The 12,398-nt window shown below is 35.6% G+C and overlaps 1 protein-coding gene across 2 annotated transcripts; it reads right to left on the reverse strand.

Moving 5' to 3' along the window:
- Positions 1-4,466: 4,466 nt before the first annotated feature.
- Positions 4,467-8,350, reverse strand: irx1b (iroquois homeobox 1b). Of its 2 annotated transcripts, none has more exons than XM_083544190.1 (4): positions 7,891-8,350; positions 5,238-6,096; positions 4,931-5,006; positions 4,467-4,838 (listed from the first exon to the last, which is right to left on the reverse strand). In XM_083544190.1, the coding sequence occupies exons 1-4, from the start codon at positions 8,122-8,124 to the stop codon at positions 4,793-4,795; spliced, it is 1,215 nt and encodes a 404-aa protein (XP_083400316.1). In that variant the 5' UTR covers positions 8,125-8,350; the 3' UTR covers positions 4,467-4,792. The 2 variants fall into 2 exon arrangements, with proteins under 2 accessions (XP_083400316.1, XP_083400317.1); XM_083544191.1 differs by having other exon boundaries at positions 4,931-5,003; positions 7,891-8,343.
- Positions 8,351-12,398: the final 4,048 nt, after the last annotated feature.

Genomic DNA, 12,398 nt, shown 5'->3' on the forward strand with positions numbered 1-12,398 from the left:
AAATTATTCAGAAAAAATGGATTTGGCAGTTAGGTAAAAAAGACATCATAGCGTTTATATCTTTACAGCACATACTGTAGTTTCTGTCTGTCTGTCTGTCTGTCTGTCTGTCTGTCTGTCTGTCTGTCTGTCTGTGTATCTAAGTATCTGTCTGTCTGTGTATCTAAGTATCTGTCTGTCTGTCTGTCTGTCTGTCTGTCTGTCTGTCTGTCTGTCTGTCTGTCTGTCTGTCTGTCTGTCTGTATGTATGTCTGTCTGTCTGTCCGTCTGTATCTCTGTGTATCTAAGTATCTGTCTGTCTGTCTGTCTGTCTGTCTGTCTGTCTGTCTGTCTGTCTGTCTGTCTGTCTATCTATCTATCTATCTATCTATCTATCTATCTATCTATCTATCTATCTATCTATCTATCTATCTATCTATCTATCTATCCAAGAAGAGCAGCACTTCCCAAAGTGGACATCAGTGTGCCAATGATTTTATCAATGAAAATAAATTATTTAACAAGAGTTATTTGTTATTTCTGTATTAATTATTACAATTCAAAATTGACATTTTGAGAAAATGCATTATTTATTAATTAATTTCTTTCTTTATTTATTATATAGTAAAGTATATTATTAAATAGTTTTTTTTTTAATTATAGCGAATAATAATTTGCTATAATATTACTAATAATGATTAAAAAAAAATTATATATATATATATATATATATATATATATATATATATATATATATATATATAGTAGTAAAAGGCATTTTCGAGCTGTCTAAGAATGAGCACATGATGTTTACTAATCATATTTCTTACCTGTGGAATGAATGTTCTTTAATAAATAAACAATAAACGTAATTTTATTGTTTATCAATAAAAGCAAATCAATGAAACCATTAGAATGATCTTGATGTAAAAATGCATCACTACAAATTATTCTCTATTCCATACTAAATAAAATAAATTAAGACTGCACAGAGATATGAGAATATACTTATGAGCCACATGGTATTGTCTACACCTCGCACTTTGAATGCTATTTTTTGTTTATTTTTATTAATAAACTTAAAGACATACAGAACAATGCCAGGGGTATAAAAAAGAAATCAAAGTTAGCGTAGTGCCACTGTGGCTGCTCTCTGTATTAGAAATACGATTTGTTTTTTGCGCACGCATGAAAATGATAAAGAATCTATAGCGTTAGTGTTAGCTGCTAACCAGGAAGTGGCTAGTGGCTAATGCTAGCGCTGTGGAGTTTTTAGCATTTTATGTCCAACTTCAAGAATTTCTATTGAAAGGGGAAAATCCTGACAATTCCACACATTGAGGGAGTGAATGAATGAATGAATGAATGAAGGAAGGAAGGAAGGAAGGAAGGATGGAAGGAAGGAAGGAATGAAGGAAGGAAGGCAGGAAGGAAGGAAGGATGGAAGGAAGGAAGGACATTAACATTTGTTAAAGTATGCTGAAATAAGTACAACAGTTAAGTGAATCATATCTTAGATCATATTTTATCTCTAGAAAATTAAATACACACACACACACACACACACACACACACACACACACACACACACACACACACACACACACACACACATCTGTATTAGCCAAATGGGCTCAAACAAATGGAAACTAATTACATTCTTCAATTTATTTCATTTTATTCAATACATTTAATTTGTGCCAATTTAATTGATTACTCAATTTAATCAATATAATAAAAAAGTCTATTGCATTCATTTGATTTATAAATTCTTTTTTTTTATAAAATATCATAAAATAGTATTTTATATTATTTAACCAAGGAATTTTATTTAACATTTTTTAAAAAAGGTAAACTCTTTAAATGCTGATGATCACAAATATTAATAAAGTAAATTGAGTTAATGAAAAATGACAAGCAATATTTTTGGCACCCCACACACACACACACACACACACACACACACACACACACACACACCCCACACACCGTACCAAAATTGAACCGAACAGTGATTAAAAACCGAGGTACGTACCGAACCATGAATTTTGTGTATTGTTACATTTGTGTGTGTGAAAAAATGTAAAACCTTAAAAATCACTTGAGACTTTAGACTTGTCCCATGATTGACCTTCAGCTTGAAACTGGCTTCAATCATGACTTCACACGTTCAGCTCTATATTTCACCGCCATACTGTTGCTTTGCTTTTCATAAAACGTTTAAAAAATGAATCTTTTACTCAAACGTTCGACTACAGCGAGCAATGAATCAGTGTGATTGGTGTCACACTAAAGAACACGCGTTGCTGTGAGCATGAGTGGCCCGATCCAGATGTGCGTGTCTCCCTGAACACTGCTCCTGAACGTTGCTTCGCAGCATCTGCCATGGCGAAAAAGACCTTCCAATGTAAACACACTTTCAAACAATGAAAATTAATTAACTCGTGTTTAGATTACGTTCGTGTAAACCTTTTGGCTCTTAATTTCAAACCACCTCGTTGGCTACAGCCTAGTTTATTTGCTTTTGCAGGGTCACATGAGTTCGGCGCTGAAGTTCTGCCCTCAGAGGGGAACCCAGTGTTTACACGGCTGCTTCGGGTCATGTGTAACAATCGCTCTAATATGCAGAAGGAACATGCGACATCCAGAGCAGATGCTGGTACCTTGTAGAAAAGCTTTTTTCTGTAGCTAATAACTTCTGAAAATAGAATTCACCTTATAATTGGTCTTGTCATGGTCATGGCCTTGAAGATCCTCCTGCTGTTAGGTGAGAGTCTAAATACTAGATAAAGTCATTGTGATGCTGCTTACAGGACAGAAATCTATTGAATTGCCATTCTTTTTAGTATTAAATGCTCACTTCGATAATAAAAGGTCAACTGTTTTTTTTGTTTTTTTTGACATTAGAGTGAGTTCATGAACATGCCATAGCACTTTGTGTATCTGTGACGTTACCTACACACCAGAGTTCTCTTCCGAGTCACACACATGGGGTGCTCTGGCATTTCAGCAGCTGTGATCGATATTCAGCTGCCTCTAAAATGTCGTCTGCTGCCTCTTACTGTCACGAAGGAGGCCGGCTCTCATGTCGTGCCGAAGCCACGAGTTCGGAAACTCTTGCACAACCACAGATATAGACAAACTTCAGCAGAGCTTGTTTTTTTTTTTTTTTCTTTAGGAAAACGAATTTCGGAAGGATTTGATTGTTTTAAACCATTTTTTTTAAAATCAGAAATCAAATATTTGTTAGATTCACAATATTCCAATGTACATGTGCACTCATTATAAGCTATATAGATTTTTCAGAGTTATGAATAAATACAAGTCATTTCGCCGATAAATACGGAAGATATGAACCATGTCTAGGGGTTAACACACAAAACATTATGAGACTTCATCCATTTTTCAAACCATATAAACCTCCGCTGTTTATATTAAAAGCATGTGATGAATGTTGTGAATTATTTACTAACTAATAAAGTTTTGTAAGTCGAGGGATTTATTAAAGCCTATATGATGGTTAACCACCAGGCCAATAGAGGTAACATGATTGAAGGTGTTGTTAAAACATTTGTTTGTTAATGTTTGAAAAAAAAAATAAATAAATATATATATATATATATATATATATATATATATATATATATATATATATATATATATATATATATATATATATAAATAATATAATAAATCTGTATTCAACTTGTAAAATTTTTAGAAAAAGCTTATTTGATCATAACGCACATCAGTATACCTTTTAATATTAAATCGATTCTAATTTATTCGAAATTAATGATTTCGACATATAAACAAATCTGAAATTTGATCAATTTGATTTGACGACTGTTGAAATAAATCTCAAAAAACATTGTAAATAATTAATTAAAAATAATATAATTCAACTTGTAAAATTTTTGGAAAAAGCTAATTTGATCATAACGTACATGGGTATACCTTTTAGATCGATTTGAATTTATTCGAAATTGATGATTTCGACATATAAACAAATATAAACAAATCTAAAATTCGATCAATTTGATTTGACGATTGTTGAAATGAATCTCAAAGAACATTGTAAATAATTAATTATAAATAATATAATTCAACTTGTAAAATTCTCGGAAAAAGCTTATTTGATCATAACGCACATGGGTATACCTTTTATATCAGATCGATTCGAATTTATTCGAAATTATTGATTTCGACATATAAACAAATATAAACAAATCTAAAATTCGATCAATTTGATTTGACGATTGTTGAAATGAATCTCAAAGAACATTTTAAAGAATGAATCGAACAATAATAAAAGTTGCTTTTTTTCACTCAATCCCTCTTCTTTAAAAAAAAAAACAACATTATGGAAAATATGTTTAAAATAATTCCTTTGACTAAACAAAACTATTCACATACTTTATAGTCTTAGTGAATAGTACAGTCTGTTCATTTGTATATAATAAAAAGAGATTTAATGTGTGATGAGGTCGTTATTAATTATATTTAGTTTATTACACAAAAATATATCATTTACACACATTGGCCTATTAACAAATAATTCTTTAAGTCTGTAAAAAGGGATGGCGATGAGCTACATGGTAAACACATACAGTACATGCTGCATTGAGGCTCAATGTAAAAAACAAAACAAAAAAAACAACAAATACAAAGATATACAGCGTAATAAAACATAAGGCTATAAAATACTTTTTTGGTGTCGTCGATGACGTAGGATACTTTTCTCTCTCTCTTTCTCTCTCTCTCTGATAACGGGTTCATGTAATAATTTAAAGTCAGTTCTTTAGGGCTGGCTTCAAGAAACGGTCTTCAATGCTCGCTGTGCTGTTTCATTGTGAGACCTTGAGGAGAAATCAATACAGACCAGTCGGATTATTGAGAAAAGATCGGGTTGGGATTTTGTGTGTATATATATATATAAAAAGAGGCCTACCTGTCATGGATGACCGGAAACGATGGCCTTAGAGGAAGTGCTGGAGAATCAGCTCTCTGAAGATGTTCTCGATCTGCTTGAAAAATAGAAATGACTAAAGTAAATAAAAATAAATGCAATAAATAGATGAATGGTCATAATGAAAAGGATAAATAGTGGCAATTTGTAAGTATGAATAATAAGCATTAGACTTTTTTTTTAATGAACTCTTCTAGGAGATTACCATGTAATTGTTTGTTTGTTTGTTTGTTTATCTGTCTGTTTGTTTATTTGTTTGTTTGGTGAATCACAAAGTTGTGAAGCATACCTGAGTTGTGTTGTGGACTGAGGCTGTGTGTAGGACTCTCACTCTGGACCATGCTGGAGGTTATATAATGGCTGTTTGGACTCACTCCCATTAAAGATCGGACACCGATCAGAGGTCCTAAAGCGCCTCCGGTCCAGCTGTTCAGCTTTCCGATCTGACACGTGTAAATTCCGTTAGTGGGTAAAAAAGCCGGGTGCGTGGTGGTGACCGCCGTGGACACGCTGCTCCCCTTCGGACAGTTAGTATCGGGACTCGTAGCTGTTTCCGCGAGCGACCAGATTTTGGGTTTGGAGTTCACAGGCCTGAGAGAAACATCCGCCGAGACGCTTTTCTCACGGGCGTCTTTGCTCGCGGCCGCGGACGCATCCGGGCTGGTCGGGGCGCTTTCGCTTTGCGCGCTCGGCTCCGCGCGCGCCGCCGCCTCCTCGTCCTCGTCGCTGTCCACGGTCTCCAGGTCGATCTCCTCCTCGCGCTCGTGCTTGTTGGGCGCGTCCTCGTCGTCGCGCTCGCTGTCGTAGCCGCAGCCGTCGCCGTCGCCCTCCACATCGTCGGCGCTGCGCCCCCACGTCACCTTGTTCTCCTTCTTGAGGCGGCGGCGCGCGTTCGCGAACCACGTGCTCACCTGGGTCAGGGTCATTTTGGTCACGATGGCCAGCATGATCTTCTCGCCTTTGGTGGGATACGGGTTCTTCTTGTGCTCCTGGAGCCAGGCTTTCAGCGTACTGGTGGTCTCCCGGGTGGCGCTCTTGGCACGCGACGGGTCTCCATACTGGTACTGGCCGTACGGGTAGAAACCGGTGTGCATCGTGAACCCGGCTGGGTGAGCACCAGGGTTCTCCTTCAACTCGTACTGGGTGCCCTGGGGAACATAATCATATACACATCAATAAAGCGTTTAGGAAAAGTGAGTATAATGGGTTATGATGCGCAGACTGGGGATGCTGGTTTAAAGGCCCTAAACTTGGCTTAGTGCTGGAATGGTACCATCAGGGGTACATTTATGGGTAATTTAGGATGAAGATTTACACAAATTATGCAACACAAATGAATCCCAAGAAACATGAAATCTACAGTAGCTACACCACATGGACTACATTCCTGTACAGGAAAAGTGTTTTGAAATGTCAACATTGTCAGACTGACTTTATAAATAAATACACAACAACAACAACAACAACAACAACAACAACAACAACAACAACAATAATAACAATAATGATAATAAAGAATGATGGTAAAGTGTGTGCCACATAAACGTTTTATTTATTTATTTATTTATTTATTTATTTATTTATTTATTTATTTTCATAAACCCATGAAACTGTTCAGTCCTCTTTGTTTTATTCCTATTTTACACTAATACATTTTTATATAAATATATAAACACTATTTGACATACTGATTCAACATATCAACATGTGCAGTATTGCATTATTCAGTGCTTCCTGACATTTTCCTGAAAGACTAAACAGACTGTTGGCCCTCACAGAAGCTCTAACATCTGCACTGAAGACCTGCAGATAAATAAAGTTAAATAGAGTTCAAATGAATTTCTCACTTGTATTGCCATAAATTCAGCATGAAACCTGTTGCTTTGATTTGAGGTTTAAAGTCATTTCATTTATAGTTTGCATTGATATAATGATTAATTCAAACCTCCAACAGGAAAATAAAGTTTTATATATTTACACATTCAGTGAGCAATTAAAAAAATATTGTGCTTAAAAAGAATTACAATTATTCCATCAGAAATAAGAACATTTTGGGAAATGTCTTCCAAATATATTGATTATGGCATTGCAGTTATTGTGCCAAAGCAAATTTGTTAGAATGAATAATAATAATAATAATAATAATAATAATAATAATAATAATAATAATAATAATAAAGTTTCTTTTCGGCTTCTCCCGTTAGGGGTCGCCACAGCGGATCCTCCGCACGTTTGATTTGGCACATGTTTTACGCTGGATGCCCTTCCTAACGCAACCCTCCCCAATTTATCCGGGCTTGGGACCGGCACTAAGAGTGGCTGGGGATGGTAATAATAATAATAATTTTCAGATTAAAAATCCAACTTAAATATGCAGAACATGAAATGTAGCACCATAATCACACTATATTTCTTATATATTTCTATATGCCCTATTGGTATAAAACTTTTGCAACAATCTGTACATGTTTTATTGCTTATTGTCAGTGTACATTTTTATTCAAATAAAAAAAAAAATGATAATTTAATTTAGGTTTAATTTATTGTTAATATCTCACTGTGCAAAGCGTCATGTTCTTCCGGTCTTCTGTGTAATCTGTATGCACACTATACCTGCAATTTACTTATTATTTATTATTATTATTATTATTATTATTATTATTATTATTATTATTATTATTATTTATTATTATTATTATTATTGTTGTTGTTGTTAATGTTGTTGTTGTTAGTATTAGTATCACTTGCACTGCTTTTTAAACATCTTTCTCTATTTTGTTGCATGCTTAATTGTTTAGCTCTTCTTTGATATTATTTAATGCATTCTATCATTATTATTATTATTATTATTATTATTATTATTATTATTATTATTATTATTATTAATATTATTATTATTATTATTATTATTATTATTATTATTATTATTAATCCTCTCCTACCATGTGGTTGAGAAGAGCCGCTTCTGCACTGCTGTACGGCATGAAGGCTCCGTATCGGTGCGCGCTCCACGGATGCGCGTACACGCCGAGCAAGGGCGCGAGCGCCGCGGCGGAGCTCGCGGGACTCCCGGCGACTCCTCCGCCGCCGCCGCTCTCCGTGCCGCCGTCCTGCCGCGGGGGAGACGCTCTCTCCACTCCGTACACCTGCGGGAAGCCCAGCTGAGGGAAAGACATGTCCGTTTCCAGGAGGGAAAAAAAACTACTCAGGAAACAAGTAGAAGTGGGAGTCCGGTATAGAGAGAGGGGGAGAGAGAAAAAAAAAAAAAAAAGAAAAATCCCGCACAAACAACAACCCACGCGCGCGCGTACACGCACAATCCGCCGCGAGCGTCTCCGGGTCTGTGGTCGCTGTGGGCGCGCGCGTTCCGCTCGGCCGCGTGCGCTGCTCTCCGTCTCCTGATCTCCTGAGTTGACGGGTTTGATTGGCACGCTACTTAAAGCGCGAGGCCACGCCCACAAACTGGGCCACGCAATTTCTCTTTTTCTTTCTGTGTGTGTGTGTGTGTGTGTGTGTGTGTGTGTGTGTGTGTGTGTGTGTCAGTATGTTGGACATAACTTAGTCAAGTCATGAAGCTTTTATAGTCATTTAAGCCAAATGTCGCTGACGTTTCTCCAGAACCCTGGTGCTACATAAAATACACATAACATAGAGCTAAGAACTAAATAAGTTTTGCAAACAGTGCAAGACGTGTGTGTGTGTGTGTGTGTGTGTGTGTGTGTGTGTGTGTGTGTGTGTGTGTGTGTGTGTGTGTGTGTGTGTGTGTGTGTGTGACAGAGAGAGATTGAGAGAGTGATGCCATGCATGATTTCCAACAATGAATTATATTCGTCTATGCACAGGCATAATCTAAAATGTGTGTGTGTGTGTGTGTGTGTGTGTGTGTGGTGTCGTGTGTGTGTGTGTGTGTGTGGTGTTTTGTGTGTGTGTGTGTGTGTGTGTGTGTAATAAAGTCATATTTACATTCACTTTAAAGTCATGACAAACTGCTCTCTGAGATTCATAAACCATAGTCTCTCTCACACACACACACACACACACACACACACACACACACACACGCACACACGCACACACACGCACACACACGAACAAATGCATTAGATGCAGTGTAAGAGTAAGTTATAATTCAAACAAACACACACACACACACACACACACACACACACACACACACACACACACACACACACACTTACTTATTTGCATGCACACCAGTGTTATATATTGCTTCACTTCTCCATGCAGGGACGTACAAGTTTCTCACATTTCATTGGATCAATAAATCCAAAGCTAACATCTGATAGCCCGGATCAGTGTGGAGGCGGATCAGTGTGGAGCTGAGGTGTGTTTAGACCTCATTACCGCTAGTGGATGAGAGGAGAAACCGCCCAACCTGGGGCAGATTGAGCCTGTGGGCTTTTTAATTGCAGCTCCTTCTTATCACAACCTCTCAGAGGGATCAAATGGCCAGACTGAATGGAGCATTTCATTAACCCGTCACCTTATCACACGGCCAACCTGTGTGATGCTAATGCACCAATTACCATAGGCAGGGATCCGAGTTAGAGGTTACCGAGACCCACACACACACACTCTCTCTCTCTGAGACACTGTATGTGTGTGTGTGTGTGTGTGTGTGTGTGTGTGTGTGTGTGTGTGTGTGTGTGTAAGAGCTTGAGAGAGATTTTAATTGTGCCAAATTATCATTTTCTCCTCAAATCATTATTACTGACCATCATTATATGCAACACAGCATGTACATCTGCTGGTCTACTTGTATATACTTATTATCCATTTTTAGCTCCATTTTAATCTTGTAGCTCCACCCATGAATAAGTTTGTTCCTATTCACTTGTTGATAAGCTCCTCCCACTCAAAGACTTTCCCATGGTGGAAAATTAACTGATGGTTAATGATCCCCAGCATCTTTTTTGTTTGTTGTTGTATTTTTCTTTTTCTAATAATGGTCCAGCTTACTGAAACATCTAACTATTCAAAGCAGCTAGATGTTTCAGACAGCTGAATCTTACCTTAAACATGTAGTGACAAAAATTATAACATAAAAAAAAAAAAAAAAAAAAATCATATTTCACAATACGAACAAAAGTAAAAATTATATATATATTTTTTGCTAAATATTTTAGTCATTCAATTAGGACATTTTCTTAGTTTTTGCAATGCGTGTTGCTATTTCTTCCAAACAAAAAATACAAAATATTTTGTATATCATTTTCCAATAAAGAGCTGTAAATAGTAAATAGTCTGGGTTTATAATGTAATAAGGCACATTTAAAAAAAAAGGTGCATTCGTTCATATGGACATATCGAATATTAAGCTCGCCAGGGTCATTAGTACATTTAGTGTACATTTAGTATACATTTTCTACACACACATGCTTCACACACGCAAGTCACCCACCCTCAAGCCCTTACTTTATCTCCACCACTCTATTAATCTTGACTTCCCACCTTACAGCTGTAACTGTACATATATAATACATGTGTATTTCTATATTAAAGAACAGAAAGGAAGCCGGGGCTCGAGCTCCGGCACACACTCGTACTGTTGTATTCATGAGATGTGGGAGCATGTGGGCCTTTTTAACATCTCAGTGCGAAGACACACACCAAACATACTGAGCGGCGAACTGCAGCTCAGGCTCAGAACGTTTCCCTTTATTTAAAATTTCGAGCCTCGGCGGTCACATATATCAGCCTTTCACAGCTGTGTTTCGGCAGGACGTTTGGGTTTTTACGAGACTGGAGTGAGTTTAGAGGGAGAATTCACTCACTGTGCTCGAATATTTCCTGGTAGACACAAACATCATGAATAAAGCTTGTCATCAATGAGGAAGTTCTGTGATGTGGCCTGATGTGAAGCTGTTTTCCAAAAACTGCCTTTCCTGAAGAGTAGCCTCCCATACAGCAGTATATGCAAAGCACATATATTGCATACATGTTAATGTATGGATTTCACAGATACAGAAATATATGTCAGATACATATTTGCCACATCAATTCCAAAATATTACAAAATTTTTTTTTATATATGTAACGTTTCTTTTCCCAAATACACGTATTTATATTCTTGTTAATATATGGGTAAAGAATGTTTATGCTTGTATTTTTAATACTCTCACACACACACACACACACACACACACACACACACACACACACACACACACACACACACACACACACACACACACACACATGCATGTATGTATGCATGTATATATATATATATATATATATATATATATATATATATATATATATATATATATATATATATATATATGACATAACACAACATAACATTTACTATTTTCTAATAGCTTATTATTACTTACTTTTTATAACTACCAAACATTTCCTTAATTCTATTAAATAAATGGTCAAAAACATGTTCTATTTTCAAACATTTATTGCTAGTTTTTAATTGCTTGCGGAGTCAAAAAAGCAAGTAGCAGGACATAATGCAGTACTAAAAATAAAGCAATTGTTTAAAACCTGTGTGCCAACAAGTATCAGAGATTTAAAAAAAAGGCACCAAATCTAACATTTAAAATAATGTAACAAAACTGTAACATTGCAACATTAAACATTTACATTTTCAAAGTAACATTATGATATCATTGCATGGTACAATAATCAATTTCTGGAAAATGAAACACTGCATTTGAGTGATTGTCCCAAACTGGTGTCAAAAATGTTGGAATAATGTCACTTTCAAAACTCACATATCTAAATGTCAAAATAAGATAGAGAAAACAAAAGAGATCAAACCTTTTACAAAGAAATTACATGAGAAAGGTTAATCAAAAAAAAAAAAAAAAAGGAAAAAAAAAAAAAAAAAATGTGGAATGATGTAACACAGAAGAGGTCTCTGAAATAGTACAAATAGATAATAGTTAAGATTTGATTTGTAATGAAGTTACAACTCAGCATGTTTTACTTTTTAAACAATTTATTTGAACATGAAAATCCAACCTTTAAATGTAGATAACTTTCATATACAGTCTACTAAGTGTGTTTGTGCATATTTGCACAATATACTTTATTATATATGTCTATACTTTATTATAGATGAGCAATCAATAGAACTATAAATACAGTGCATCAGGAAAGTATTCACAGTGGTTCACTTTTTTCACATTTTGTTATGTTACAGCCTTATTCCAAAATGAATTCAATTCATTATTTTTCTTGAGATTCTACAAACAATATTACAAAATAACAACATGAAAGATGTTTGTTTAAAATCTTTGTAAATTTATAAAAAAAATAAATAATAACAAAAAAATAAAAATAAATAAATAAATAAATTCTCATGTACATAAATATTTACACCCTTTTCCTTGAATCTCAAAATTGTGCTCAGGTGCATCCTGTTTCCACTAATTATTCTTGTGATGTTCCTACAACTTGATTGGAGTCCACC

This window comes from Silurus aristotelis (assembly GCF_946808225.1).
Source record: "Silurus aristotelis genome assembly, chromosome: 6".
Taxonomy (NCBI): Eukaryota; Metazoa; Chordata; class Actinopteri; order Siluriformes; family Siluridae; genus Silurus; species Silurus aristotelis.